Here is a 15601-nt window from a genome sequence, read left to right on the forward strand (position 1 = left end):
GATGGAACCCTCCATGCATGGTGATGAGCTTTTGTGTCTTGACTTATTATTCCTGCAGAGTATCTGATAACTGGCAGTGCATAGCTGTTTATTGCCTGGGTCTTATTCTTGCCATTGAGCTGGCTTCTCAGGACTTGCCTTACTCGTTGGAGGTATTTAGCTGTTGCAGCTTTTCTTGTTGCCTGTTCCAGGTTGCTATTTGCCTGTGGAATTCCAAGGTACTTGTAACTGACCTCAATGTCTGCTATTGTTCCTTCTGGGAGTGAGACGCCTCCTGTGTGGACTACTTTGCCTCTCTTTGTCACCATCCGGCTGCATTTTTTGAGCCCGAATGACATCCCAATGTCACTACTATAAAATTTTAAAAGGAGTAAAAAAAACTACAGTACGAAGATACCAGTTCTCTCACAGCCCTTCCATCACCAATGCTCCAACTGCGACGATTTTGCGTTTTAGCTTTTTTGTAACCCTTGTGCTATCCTAGGCACTTTAACGTTGGGAGTTGGGTCATCTAGACCCACTAGACAGTGCTCTAAACGTTTTTTTTCCCAATGCTTTGTGATCTTCACTGGTGTCCATGGATTACATGAAATCTTTTCACCTTTATCCACCTTTGTCATGGTAGGGAGAACACGTCAATGTAAGGGTGGGGTCTTCTAAGATAGCACAAGTGTTAAAGGGGATTCTCCTTCTTCTGTGGTGTATTGGCAGTTGACAAACAGCTTATTGGTGCAATTTCGCCACCACTTATTACTTAATGCTTATTAATAACACTTAATAATACTTATTTAAGTGGTACTTTTCAGTAATGTTTTGTTTTGAATAGCACCTTGTCAGTTACTCCAGGTTTATGTTAATCATGCACCGCTGTTTTTATTTCAGTTAATTGTCATCTGTCTATTTACATAATTGTGTATTTACATAAGTTGTCAACATTATTTCTTATATTGTTTTGTTTTCTTCCCAGAAGTGTAATATGCTGACTATTTAACCAATTACTAACATGTCTAAAGTCTGGGCGTAACTTTTTTTTGCAGAAAATGTTTTTTTAAACTTTTTTTAACAGTGTTTAGCGTGACGAAGGTTTGGCTAGTTAAGAGTCCATTTGTGTCAAAATTTTATATCAAAAGTTTAAAACTGTCATCCTAGAAATGAGCATTTTGTGGTGCATATTTGTTATTTGAACATCTATGTGAGATATCTATATTGATCAGTAGCAAATAGTGCCCTTATAACGTCTTGATAGCTTTTTTGTGTGGTGCTGTGTGATGGATGCTTCACTTCTGTTTTCAGGAAGTGTGATCAAGCCACATTATTTTACCACAGACTGCGTCCCCACTTCCCCTCAGTCTGCCTGAGGTCCACCCCCTAAACATTGAGGCATATAATCCAACATTCTTGCTAGATTAAGAGGTGATTAAAACTAGCCCTCTGCTAGCATCCTCCTAGAGTGAGTTGTACAAAAAAATACTTATGAATTCTGAGAGTGCCTCTGAAAATAAGTTAGCTATGAACAAATGTCTGTGTTGATCTGTGTCAATATTGCGTGTGGGAACAAGGTTGTGCAGAGTGTCTATATATGGGCTTCTTTATGTCTGTGGATATTAACAGTGCAGTTAATACACGAAAGAAAAAATAAATCATCAAGTATTTCATAAAAGTGTCGTTTGAAATACAATGGAAAAAGGTGGATTGGAGAAAAGATTTATTTATTCCATTTATGAGCAGTTTTCATGAAAAAAAAATAAAATAAAAAAACGTATTTGCTCCACAACATTAAAACAGGTCCACCAGCTCTTCTTTAAACCATCTTTCAAGACTTTGTTAACTTCTTATCTGATATAATTTGCATGTTATGTTCTTCACATATGCAATATCTTAATTTATTCATTTATAAATTCTATAATTTCAGATTTATTCTACAAAAAGGTAAAATCAATTAGTTTGAACATTTTCTGCTCTTCTGATTAGCTTCTATGTAAAAACAAACAAACAAGATTTAGATTAAGGAACCGAAATGAGGAAGATGTTTATGTTATCTCAGACTTATAAGAAATACTTGAAACAGGCCTGAGGCTCACCTAAAGATCCTTAATTTAAAGAGTCCATTTGTGAAAGCAGGTGAAGTCAGCAGCATCCGGTCCGACACGTCACTTCACCCAAGTTTTGAAGAACGTTACGTTTGGCAGATTTCATAATTCCAATTCAGGTTACTTAGCACACTGGATGAGCTGCATAATTATGTGATCGTGACTGTAGTGTCCACATCATAATTTAGACATTTTTTATTGTAGTTTCATTAAGTAGTTATCAAGAGATTGCTTTGGAGAGTCAAAGTGTGTTAAAAGATTACGGTGTGTGTGGTTCAGAAACACCATTTTTCTTTAAAGCCCAACCCGATTAAGCAAATTTAGATCCATCCACAAATCTAACTTTTTCTTTTTGGGAGACATCTGCATCATTCCTGTGTCTAATTTTGGTCTCCACTGTGAATACATTTAAAATGTTTTTTAAGTAAAACTCATCAGAAAACATGTGTGGGTCTGAGCTGCTGTCTTTGAGGGACAGTTGGTCTATAGTGGGTCTATGGGTCTTTGATCTGCAAGATGGCGCCGTGAACGGACGCCTGTTGCCATAGCTCCTGTAAACGCTCTTTTACTCAAGTCTGTAATCATTGTCTCCTTTACTTTTTTTCGCTTTTTTTGCACTTTTTTTGTTGTTCTCCCATTATTTCTGTCGTTTTTCCATTTTTGTGCGTTTTTTTTACTTTTTTTCTCTCGCTTGATATTCTCGCATCGGAGGGAATAACAATGGAAAGCATGGCCATTGTTTACACGCTCGACCAGCTGCTGGCCCTGAGAGAGCCTAGCCTGTTTCATGGAGCTCGGCATGAGATTCCAAAAAGATACGGAGGAGACGTCGGGGTCGCAGAGCCGGGACTCACGTTAAGATGAACAGAAGGAGATTTAAACCTGTCGTGCCTGCAGTCATTATGGGAAATGTGCGCTCACTGGCCAACAAGGCCGAGGAGCTAACGACGCTAATGAACACCCAGACGGAGTATCGGGAATGCAGCCTACTGAGCTTCACTGAGACGTGGCTGCACTCCCACATCCCGGACAGCAGCGTCGCGGTTCCCGGTTTTACGACTGTGAGAGCGAGAGATGCAGCCGGCTGCAGTAAGAAGAGGGGCGGCGGGACTGCTCTCTACGTGAGTGAGTGGTGGTGTAACCCTGGACACATCTGCGTGAAGGAGCGACTCTGCACGCCGCATGTGGAGCTGCTGGCGGCGGGACTCCGGCCCTATTATCTGCCGAGGGAGTTCACATCGGTTGTGGTGGTGAATGTTTATGTTCCTCCATCCGCCGATGCTGAGGCCGCCGCTGACGTCATCACTACCACCGTTTCCCGCCTGCAGACACAGCAGCCTAACTCTTTCTGCATCATCACTGGGGACTTCAACCACATCAACATGGACAGAACGCTTGGGGACTTCACTCAATATGTGAACTGTCCCACCCGGGAAAATAAAACTCTGGATCTGCTGTATGCAAATGCAAAGAATGCATACAGAGCCACAGCCCCCCCCCCCCCCCCCCCCTCGGCAGGTCTGACCATAACCTGGTTCACCTCATCCCAAACTATGTCCCTATTGCCCTGCGGGAACGTGTTCACATAAAGGCTGTGAGGAGGTGGACCCCAGAAACGGAGCAGGCCCTGCAGGACTGTCTGGGGTCCTCAGACTGGGACGCTCTTTGCACGCCTCATGGGGAGGACATTGACGGCATGACGGACTGCATTACAGAATACATTAAGTTCTGTGAGGAGTCCGTTGTGCCTACTCGAACTGTTCGATGCTTCCCTAACAACAAACCCTGGATCAGCTGTGACCTGAAGAACCTCCTGAACAGGAAGAAGACAGCCTTCAGGTCTGGAGACCGGGAGGAGCTGAAGAGGGTGCAGCACCAGCTTAGGGATCAGCTGAGGAACGGAATAGATTCCTACAGGAGGAAGCTGGAATCCAAACTCCAGAAGGACAACATGAGGGCGGTGTGGTCTGGAATGAAGAAGATCACAGGATGTGGGGGGAGAAGCAGACCCATCACAGGCAGAAAAGAGAGAGAGCTGATGAGCTTTACACCTTTTTCAAAAGGTTTAGCTCTCTGAATGCCTCAGCCTCCTCCCCCCCACCTCCACCACACCACCCCCCCGCTCCTGCTGCCTCTCAACTATCTGACCTCCCCCCTCATGAACCCCCCACACCTCCTCACCTTTCTCCCCCCTCTACACCACACCTACTGGGCCCGCAGTCCATCACCCTCCCCCCAGTCCAACCACCACCCCCCTCCCTCCCTGTTTGACTGTAACAGCCTGCCAGGTGAAGAAACAGTTGGAGAATCTTAACCAGCACAAAGCAGCCGGCCCGGATGGCGTCAGCCCTCGTACCCTGAGGACCTGTGCCCACCAGCTGTCTGCGGTTCTCCAGCATCTCTTCAACCTGAGCCTCAGACTGGAGAAGGTGCCCCTCCTCTAAAAAACCTCCTGCCTGGTCCCCGTTCCTAAGAAGACCTCGCCATCTCACCCCGGGGATTTCCGTCCGGTTGCCCTCACCTCCCATGTGATGAAGGTGCTGGAGAGGCTGGTGTTGGCTCAAGTGAGACCGGTGGTGAGCTTTTCTCTGGGCCCCCTACAGTTTGCCTACCGGCCGCGCCTTGGGGTGGATGATGCTGTCATCCATCTGCTGCAGCGAACTCACTCACACCTGGATGGTGGTGGAGGCATGGTGAGAATCACCTTCTTTGATTTCTCCAGTGCCTTTAACACCATCCAGCCTTCTTTACTGGGTGATAAGCTGCGGCTGATGGGTGCTGGTGCGTCCACCGTCTCCTGGATCACTGACTACCTGACAGACAGGCCACAGTTTGTCCGACTGGGCGGCGTCCTGTCTGACGTGGTGCTGAGTGGTGTGGGAGCCCCACAGGGCACTGTGCTCTCTCCATTTCTGTTCACCTTATACACCTCAGATTTTCAGCACAACTCAGAGTCATGTCACCTACAGAAATTCTCTGATGACTCTGTGGTTGTGGGGTGTATAAGCGGTGAACGGGAGGAGGAGTACAGGAGGCTGGTGGACGGATTTGTGGAGTGGGCTGGAGAGAATCACCTGCTGCTCAATGTGGACAAGACCAGGGAGATGGTGATCGACTTCCGGAGGAAAAGGACAGTCTTACAACCCCTCTGCATCCTGGGCAAGGATGTGGAAGCGGTCGAGGAGTATAAATATCTGGGTGTGACTATCGACAGCAGACTGAGCTGGAGGAGCCACAGCACTGCTGTGTACAAGAAGGCCTGCAGCAGACTCTACTTCCTAAGGAAGCTGAGGTCTTTCAATGTGTGCAGCAAGATGCTGGGGATCTTCTACCAGTCTGTGGTAGCCAGCACCTTGTTCTCCTCCGTGGTCTGCTGGGGAAGCAGTATTGCGGTCAGTGACACCAACAGACTGAACAAGCTCATCAGGAAGGCGGGTTCTGTCATTGGCTGCAAACAGGACACATTTGAAACAGTGATGGAGAGGAGGTACCTGAACAGACTCCTTTCAATCATGGACAACCCAGAGCATCCTCTCCACCCTGTTCTGGACAAACAGCGGAGCTCCTTCTCTAGAAGGCTCAGACAGCTCCGCTCCAAAACTGCCCGGTACCAAAAGTCATTCATACCCAATGCAATAACCCTGTTCAACAACACACAATGCAAAAGATAACTTTGAACATTTTTTTTAATTTTTTTTATATATATATATTTTTTTATTATCTCTCTATTTAGTTATTTTCTATTTTGCACATTTGTTTTGCACATCTTTTTACTTGCACTTATCTGTAAATAGATTTTTAAATAATAATACCTTGATGTCTGTATTTATGCTAAATTTTCTTGTTCTTGCTTTTTTTTTACTTAATTCTAAGTCTTTTTTTCCCTCTGCTGTCAGTTGCTATGGTGACAAACAAATTTCCCACGTGTGGGATCAATAAAGTATCTCTGATTCTGATTCTGATTCTGATATAGTGGTTGCATAAATGACGACTTGTCGTATTTCGGGCAGATACTCGCTGCAGTGTTTTACAGGTATCTACCCTAGGGCGGTTCAGTCAATTAACTCACCTGCTCAGCGTCCTATTTAAGCCCAGGTGCGTAGCTGTTCATTCTCTTTCTTACCTTCAGCGCTCATTCTTCGCCGGTCTCCGTGCCCGCGGGTCTCCTTCTCTTTCGGCGTCTTGCTGTGTTCCCCCCGTCCTTCGGATGGATGATCCCCATTTTTCTGATGTGGGGTTTTCGTTTCGCTGCGTCTGCTCTCCTTTTGCGGCGATCAGCGGGCGGCTGATGGCGCCCAGCGTGTTCGTTTCGCTGCGGTCGCGTGCATCTGCAGGGGGTGTGCTGCAGTCCGCTTCAGGAGCAGTCCGCTTCTTCTCGTCTGCCGTGGTCAGCCGAATTTCTACGGTGAGCGGCATGCAGTTCTTTTCCTGTGTTGTTTTTCTAAGGCTACACTCTTGCTTCCTGTTTACTTCGGTGACGTCACGCCCCTAAGGACCCTGGGAATTGTAGTTTTGGACTCATGGTCCACTTCGTGATGCACTGCTGATTCCTTTTCTGCTGTTTAGTTCTGCGTCGTCCGGTTATTGTTTCAGGGGTTGTGGGGTCTTTTCTGTGGTTGTGAAGGCTGGCGGTCCTCGTTTGGACAGGTTTCTCATGCTGGCTGAATTTGTTGTGGCTTTTAGCATTTTTTCTGTTGCTTTTTGTTCTTTGGGAGCTGAGTGTGAATCTTGACTATCTTTAATTCGATGCTGGCTTTATTATTATGGCGGTTCTTCTGTTTATTTTCTTCGTTGTTGTAGCTGCGGGTTTACTCAGAATGTGAATCAGTGTCTCTTGGACCCGTCTCTGCTCTGTGGACATTTTCCCTATGATTGGTCTCTCTTATGCAGCGTTTATGGCTCATTTTATTCACTCTGCGATCCTCGTTCGTTGCCTCGCACGTTCTGCATCTGGTTCTGCTCCGCCTGTTTTTCCCTGCTCTGTGTACCCCAGTGGGTCCTGCCCTGGCTTCAGGGACTTGCGTCGGCCGCATTGGTGAGTGTGTCAGTCTCGTCGCGGCCTTGTTTTCTCGGCTGGACAGTTAATTTGTTGTTCTCTCTCTGGTTTGGTTTGGAGGTTTGTGGAGGCTATGTGATGGATTCTTCCGGGGCATCGTTTTCAAAGCCGCCACTGAGGGTGGCCCCTAGGAAGTGTTCAGGTTGACATGACTTGATCTGGACCTGTTAGCGCCTCGCAGTTCATCTTCTGGGCATCAGTGGCCTAGTTCCCCATGCGCCTTCAGGATTAGTATATATTTTCTTCAGCTGCCCATGCTGTCTCCACGATTTTCCTCCGAACGCGATATAAGGCTGAGGATGACTGTTATCGGTGATGTTCTCACTGTTCTGCCTCTATGTCTCTCAGTGGCGTCTCTTGGCATTCAGTTGGCACTCGAAGTGTTTGTCGGTTTACCTTTCCGCTGTCGTGGCAGTCCTCATAATATCGACTTTATTATCAGAAGCTCTGTACTGGATATTTGTAGGCGATGGGTCCCCTTCATTTTGCGAGTTATTGATGATTTCTTGGTGGCCAAATTTCCTCTATATCCCTGGTCTTTTGAATCTCTGTGGAAAATATTTTATTTTCAATTCTGGGTTTCCGTGTTGTCTATACTGTATGGTCCTCCACCCGTCCGGATTTATTTTTCTTCTATGGATCTGGGTGGTTCATTGATGCTTGCCTCTCCCCATTATGTCATCTCTAGCTTTTGTGCAGCGTGTCGTTTATTCATTTTTTGGTTGAATATGATTTGTCAATGATTGGGCCATCTGACATTTGCTGTGGCTTTGGTCCTATGGTCATCCGTTCATCTTGTGTTCTTGTTCTATGTAGTTCGATCCTGGGCCCCGTGTTCCTGTTCGTGTTTTGCGTTTGATCTTTCCCTCTCTATGCTTGGAGTGGTTTTGTTATGATGAATGTCATGTCTTCAGGCTCCCTCCACTTGTTCTTCTGAGGCTGCGCCTTCTGGTTTGGGGGAAAAAGATTTAAGAAGAGTGGTTTGTGTTTGTCCGGCCGCCAGAATCCACAGCTCTGATGGTTTTTTAAGGGGTCGTCCGGTTATGAGAGATTTCAGCCTTGGAGATTATATTAAGGCTGTTTCAATAGTGAATGATAGTATTGTGTCATCGGTTGACTTGGTTACTGTTTAAATAACACCTTGAGCAATTTCTACCCTGACCGTAGGAAATATATCCCTTGCGCTCTCAAGCTTAGTTCAAGAGTTAAATCTTGTGTCCACAAGTCAGTCTTCTATCTGCCTTGCATTAGCAGATGACACTCTGCTAGATGCATCTCCATTTAGAGGCTTGTTATACTCCGCCTCTAAATGCTTAAGGTTCAGTCTAGCAAAATACTATCAAAACCTATGATCCCTCATGGCTCTCAAGTTCTCTTTTGCAGTATCCAGCCGCCCTTGGCTAATTAAAATTTCAGTAGTCTGTACTTTGTTGTCCACAAATTTGAGAACCACTAATATCAAATACAAAGCATCAAATCCAGCCGACTGCAATCCATTGCTACGTGGGATGTTGACCTTCCTCATCTACAAATCTCCTTGGTCCTTGGTTACCCTTCCCATCGCCTGCTGCTCGATGACCTTCTGAAGGTGCGTCCCTCTGGAATTGTCAAAGGTTACTTCTCTTACATTGGTGTATATAAAATTGGTGTTAAGATGTCGTTAAGGTTCTATATGTCACTATCAATTCACTGTTGGAATTTGTGATTCTCGCGGATTCTATGATGCGATGAATCCACAATGGGACTTTACCTTAACTACCTACTGAATTTCACTTTCTCAGATTTGTTCTTTAAAACACTGTTATTCTATTTATCTTAAGAATTTTAAAACTGATCAGTTTCTGGGTTATTTATATATTCTTTGCCATTACTAATACTGCTTTGTCTTTATCTATGCATCGCACCCTGAGCCTGCGAACCCCTACTTCCCGGTCTGCTTCTGCGTTTCCGGCTAATTATGTCACCCCTGCATTCCTTGATCTGGTGCTGCAACGATGACTGCTCGACGTACCTATTGCTGCACTGAAAGTAAGGGGCGGTCGACCTCCTCTGCATTCCAATGACACTTCTGACTGAATTATTCACTCAATCAATGTCAATAGCAGAATGAATGTAAATTCTTTGATTATAGATGTTAAAAGAAAATTATTGCCAGGTGGAAGCCTCAAAATTTAGAATGTTCTAAGTTGTATCATAGTATGCGCTGGAGCTCGAATTTGGTTCTTAAGCTCATTTGTTTGTAGTATGCCAATGAAGCATAGTAATTATGGGCGTTGAACTCGTTCTTAATATTTGGATGGAACCTCAATCAAATGGATGTTCCTTGAGCGCGTATAATTGGTATGTCAAATGGAGAAAATTGTACTGTAAATATAGTTGCCAAAATGGAAGAAGTTTATGGCCATCAAGCTTGTTCTTAGTTTAATGGAAGTTTGAATAATGGCTGTTACTTAAGCATGTCATAATACGCCATTGGAAGCATTGGAAAGGATGTTAAGTTAGTGTCTCATACGGGTGGTTCTTGGCGGTTTAAATTATAGTTCCGCACAGCGTTTTGCGGATGTGAGCTTTACGTTCTAAGATCAGGTATGAGTAATTCTTATGTTGGCTCCCCTTTTATTTCTTTCCCTCTCTCTTTCAGATAGTATGTTCCCCTAGTGGTTTCCACGAACGGGATCGGCCCAACGGTCAATGGTCCCGGGTCACACATGGCAGATCCACTAGATAGCTTGTTCTCTTTGTGATGCTGTACTCGAACGGGGCGGCCCAAACGGTCAATGGTGCCGGGTCACACATAGCAGTCATACGGGAAAATGGAATGAAATGAAAATGGAATGCCGCCGAAAACCCACCTCATCTTATTACACACTGATTATACATTCACATTTTTTCTTCTTCTGGATGATCTTGGTGTTGGGGGTTTTGTTACCCAAAAGTTTTATGGAAATTTCTCATGGAATTGAACGGAGCCTTATGCCAAACAAAAAGATGTGAATGCCAACTTAAAGAATGTGGAAAATTAAGTATGTCAAATAAATATTTTTTACTGCAAGAGTTGTCTGACTGAAACCACGTTTATGTCTTCTGCAGCTTTTGTCCTGGTCTTTGCTTTCCGTCGGAAACTGACAGCTGCATAGTTCAAAGCATCAGAGTCCAGGTTCTGTAAAGATAGTTGAGTTCCAAATGAAACAACTTAATTACAAAAAAGTAATTAATATTCTTATTCACCGCTTTTTGTTGTCTTTCAACTGGAGCTGAAATAAATAAACATCAATTGTTAAAAAAGAAAAGTTTTTTTGTAGGACTTTTTTTATATGCATTAACAATACGTTAAAAAAAATGTACCTTTTGGATAAGACCTGATTTTCATGAACAGCATGACGATGATGACCATCAGAAGAAAAGCAATAATGCTTCCCAGAATTATGGTCTGAAGGTTTGGTGATCTGGACATTTCTAAGTTTCTAAGTTACATAAAAAACCATCTAGGTAAAAAAGTAATATTTTTCTAAATGATCTTACCATATACCAGCAAATGCGTTGCACCAAAAATAACTGCGCTTGTACTGCCTCTATGTCCACAGAAATACAGTCCAGAGTCAGAGAAGTTCACATTTTTGATGTTGAGAAAAACATGTGTGATGTTAGATGTCATAAAAAATCTTTCTTTGAATCCATCCTTCATTGAAGCGTTGGAGTCTGAGGTTATCATTGATGAAATGATTGTGGCGTTGCGTCCATCATTCAGTTTGAACCAGAGAATGTTAGATATTAAGTTGCTGAAGTTTGAGCACTTCAGTGTAACTTCTCCTTCAGGTTGAACCTTTGCTGTGTGAAACTCAGGGGTTGACAAAGAGATCAGACCTGAAACATTTAAGAAAAATTTAAATCTAGCAATCAAACCAGTCTTTGAGAACAATCCAACCAGAGAAACGTTGGTGGTTTACGCGCGAAAGAAAGCAGTTACTGTGCTAAGAAGAAAATGTAGAAGTACTTACTGAGGGTGCAGAGCAAAACCAGAACCAAGGTAAGGTTCACCATTGTTGCACAGCAGAACTCCACCTTTACAGTGTTTGCTAGTGAACTGTGCTGCAGATACAATGATCTGAAGATAAGGAGTGGGCTTGTCCACTGCGTGAATCAACTGCTCCCTTCTTAATAATAATGTACATGCCACATGCCACAACTTCATGTTTTTTTCAAGAGTGAGAAGTTCCATCATGAGAAAATAAAACTGAACTTTTCACAGTTTATGTAAAGCGAGGGAGATGTTTTAAAGAGACTCTAACTATACTCTTATTACTCAAGTTTTTGTTAGAGATGCTTCTGTTAAAAAATGTTTCTATATTTTCTATGTATTTGTTTTTCACATGTTTTTCTTTGTTCATACTTATTTAATTATATCATTTTCCTTGAAAAACTAGTGCTTTTGTTCAATTCTTTTCTCTAAGAACATTTGAAACAGACTACAAGTTTCCTCAAACAGACCTGTAGTTCTTATGAATGAGTCTTTGCCCATTATATAGCACAAGTGTTATGAAGTCAATAATTTAGCAGTGGTATATGGGCTTTGCTGCCAACATTAAATATTAGGTTAAAATGAGCCACTTATTTTGATTCTGCTTCTGTCTATTATTCCGGCCAATTGATTGTCTCTATGTATGCTTTCCCTGCCAGCATCTTACACCCTGCAGTTATGTGCTGGATTGTTTCAGGCGCCTCTTTGCACAGCCTACACCTTGGGTCTTGTCTGGTGTGGTAGATCTGAGCCTCTATTGCTCTGGTGCTCAGGGCTTGTTCCTGGGCTGCCAGGATGAGCGCTTCGGTGCTGTCCTGTAGGCCAGCCCTTTCTAGCCATTGGTAGGACTTCTTGAAATCAGCCACTTCAGTTATGGTCCGGTGGTACATCCCATACAGGGGTTTGTCCTCCCATGAGGATCTGTCATCCAGCACTGTATCCTCTGCTCTAAAGACATTGTCGATTCAAAAGTAGCTCACACGCCCAAAAAGTGTGAGCACCCCTGCTTTAAGCTATCCGCTGAAGAGCGTCAGAAACGCAGAGAGGAGGGTTCATGTTTTTACTGCGGCAACCAAGGTCACCTAGTTTCTCATTTTCCATTACGTTTAAACATCAGAACTCCCTGTCATAAGACAGGCGGTTGATTCGGTGGGTTCCACAAAGAAAGACTTTTTATTTGTTCCTGTCAAGATTTGCCGCCAGTCAGTTTTTGATTTTCAAGCCCTAATCGATTCCGGTGCTGAACAAAGTTCATGTATTTATAATGTCCACATAAAGAAAACAGTTATAAATAACTTTAAAAAAAATCACACACGTTTGATTACTTACGTCCCTTTCTGACCACGTTCAGAAAACTTAACAGGAAAGGTTTAACAATCCCATTTGCAGCCAGCCAGCTGCCCGAATGCCGGCATGACGAGCACGGAAGTAGCTGCGGAAAGCGGAATTAGCGGCAGAATGGAGAGCAACGCTACTTTAATTCAATAGCATGAAATTAAGGTTAATGATCTAACTTAAATCACATGATCTTTAGTTTTACTCAGATTGGTTGAAGCAAAAATGAATACACCCTGCAACAAAAAACACTACATCTATTATTTTGTATGAGCACCGTGATTGTTAAGGACAGCACCAAGTCTTCTAGGCATGGATTGAGCAAGGTGGCAACATATTGGACATATCTGTCTTTTTCTATTCTTCAAGAATAGCCTCTTTTAGAGCGTCGATACTGGATGGACAGTGATGCTCAACTTGTTGCTTCAGAATTCCCCAAAGGTGTTACTTTTGAAAGACCACCATATAAAATCCAATAGTTTTACATAACACTGAAACATAATCTTGAAATGTTGTTTTACATACATGGACTGTGAACCAGAAAAAAACAAAATCACAATACAACAGACAAGCAATTGCAATATGAAGTTAGTTGTGTGTGTGTCTGTACATATGCACAGCACAAGAGTGACATGTCATCACACTGTGCTTTGTGCAGGTCATGCTTGTCTTGACCTGGATCCTGTCTCCGGCTTGACTCGTGCACCCTGCTGTCCCCCCAACTCTATCTGGATGAAGCTTGTCTGCTGGACTTTAAATATGTAGTTGAAGAGTTAGATAGATTAATTCTTCTCTATGTGTTCTGGTAAATTGCCTGTCCGTCCTCGGGAAGGATCCCTCCTTCATGTGGGCACCAATGAAGTTTTTTTAGTTTTTTCCGTTATCCGTTCTTTTTTTTCATTACCGTGAAGGAGGGTCTAAGGGCAGGGATGTCCAGTTTAGTTCAGTCTGTTTAGTTAGTTCAATTTAGTATTTTCCTATTGAATTCTATGTATTCATGATCCTTTTGATTTTATGTGATTTTAAGTGGGAAAATGTCAAGTTTTCACCAGATATTATTCACAATCTAATGTCAAAACGGCTGATAAGAAAACTCTGATGACCCAGCATTCTAGCAGCATTTAAACACATCACTTATCAAGGGCTTTTTGCATACGTTTTAAAGATTTGCATGCACAGTTAGTTTCAAGCTGTTGTAATTTAAACCACGTGTTTATTAATTTTGTAATTTTTTTTATATTTTGGAATTTTTCTAAATGGAATAGCAGAATTACAAGTACATAAAGTTACGCACAAAAAGTATTGAATGAGTTACAAATCAAGAACTACACACACATATAAATTGGATGAGACTACTTGGAAGGCGTAATAATAATATTAATTATACATTTTATCTAATTAGGCACCTTTCTGGACACTCAAAGTTGCCTTGCATCAGAAAGAGTAAACAACAAAAAAAAAAAAAATGAAACCAGTTACAAAAATTAATATACATTGTAAAAGAAAGAGTGGTTGTAAAGAGATAGGTTTTAAGTTTTACTGTGAGGTCTGAAAATGAATCAGTGATGTCAGGGGGAAGAAAGATCCAAAGCTGGACGGCAGAGTGAGTGCTCTGCAGCAGTTGGTGGTAATAGAAACTTGTTGGAAATCACAAAAGTATGGAGGGGCGATGTTGTATGCGCTTTAAAGGTCTGAAGGAGTATCTTACATTGGATCCAGTGAATAATGGGAAGCCATTGGAGCTGATCCAGAACAGGAGTTATGTGATGGGTTAAAGGGGTCAGACAGATTATTCTGGTGGCTAAGTTTTGAACTAATTAAAGTTAATAGAGGGTTTTTTTTGTGGGATCTATTTCTATGCAGTTTCATCTGCTTATAAATTGAATTAAACAAGGGAAATGTGTGGAAATTGAATTAAACAAGGGGAATGTGTTAAATGAGAAAAACCAGGGGACCCAGGACAGAGTCTTGTGGCACACCTGTGGTGACAGGAACAGCAAAGGAACAAGATAATTTAAGATGAACGAATTGAGTGTAATGTGAGATTGGAGTCTCTGATACCAATTGCTGAAAGTCGGCCTAGACGAATAGTGTGTAAGATGGTGTCAAAAGCAAAACTTAGATCTGGTAGGAGTAGGACAGATAGTAAACCATTGTCAGCAGCTTTGCTGTTACTTTGAGAAGGCTGTTTCAGTACTATGTTAGTAGACGGAGGCCAGTCTGGAATTGTTCAAATAGATTAGAGGAGAGGTGGTTGTGGTTGTCGTTGAGAAGAAAGTACTTTGGAGATGAATGAGAGGTCTGAGATGGGACGAAAATGATTGAGATTTGTGGGATCTGAGGCAGGTTTCTGAGAACAGGAGCGACAGCTGCTGATTTGAGAGCAAGGGGAACAATTCCAGAGGTAAGGGAGGCATGGACAATATTGGTGATGAGATTTCCTGGACATATCCCTCTGAGATGACAGAGAGTTAACTATTTACCCATTGTATAAAATGTGTGTTTATGTGTAAAAGTACTTTGACCAATTTTATTTATGAAACACCTTCACACTTATAAATACAAAATAAAAATCAAATTAGGCTACAATGGATTTTCTTGCAAAAGCTCTTAGTGAAAAATGTTACCACAAGAACCTTTTTAACAAAACTCAAGAAAAACTCAAGAAATACTACCGATGGTCCTTGCCCAGCAGAACAGTAAATTATTTAAAGATAAGATAAGATAGTCTTTATTGATCCCACGTTGGGGAAATTCAATTGTTACAGAAGTTCAGTGCAAAACAGAGAAATAAAGAGAAAAAAGAAGAACAACAGCAATGTGCAAAAATGCAAAAGTAATAACATTTAACAAGAAGAATCCACACCTATATACACTATTATGACATAACATATGTTATACGTAAAAATTAAATTAAGTAAAAGAGAGAATATTCGGATGGGCTATGGATGCATGACAACCGGTTTGTACATGCATATTTAAACTGTGGCATTGTACAATCTAACGGCTGTTGGAATGAATGACCTGCGGAACCGTTCCTTCCTGCATGGAGGGTGTAATTGTCTGCAACTGAAGGAAGTGTTCAGCACCTCCACTGTCTGA

At 42.5% G+C, this 15601-nt stretch overlaps 1 protein-coding gene across 1 annotated transcript; it reads right to left on the reverse strand.

Moving 5' to 3' along the window:
* Positions 1–10189: 10189 nt before the first annotated feature.
* Positions 10190–11187, reverse strand: LOC110014846 (uncharacterized). Its single transcript, XM_020701950.1, has 5 exons — positions 11145–11187; positions 10680–11010; positions 10492–10610; positions 10375–10400; positions 10190–10306 (listed from the first exon to the last, which is right to left on the reverse strand). Exons 1-5 carry the CDS (start codon positions 11185–11187, stop codon positions 10190–10192), a joined length of 636 nt encoding a protein of 211 aa, XP_020557609.1.
* Positions 11188–15601: the final 4414 nt, after the last annotated feature.

This window comes from Oryzias latipes, chromosome 18 (genome assembly GCF_053564925.1).
Source record: "Oryzias latipes strain Hd-rR chromosome 18, Olatipes_Hd-rR_3.1".
Classification (NCBI taxonomy): domain Eukaryota; kingdom Metazoa; phylum Chordata; class Actinopteri; order Beloniformes; family Adrianichthyidae; genus Oryzias; species Oryzias latipes.

What these genes read in the sequence shown, in the direction of transcription:
- LOC110014846 (XM_020701950.1), bottom strand. Translation starts at nt 11,187, where the DNA reads ATGGTGAACCTTACCTTGGTTCTGGTTTTGCTCTGCACCCTCA. An exon ending in ATTTTTGGTGCAACGCATTT is followed by an intron (nt 10,611 to 10,679) that starts GCTGGTATATGG and finishes TATGTAACTTAG; the next exon opens with AAACTTAGAAATGTCCAGAT. An exon ending in TTGAAAGACAACAAAAAGCG is followed by an intron (nt 10,307 to 10,374) that starts GTGAATAAGAAT and finishes CTATCTTTACAG; the next exon opens with AACCTGGACTCTGATGCTTT.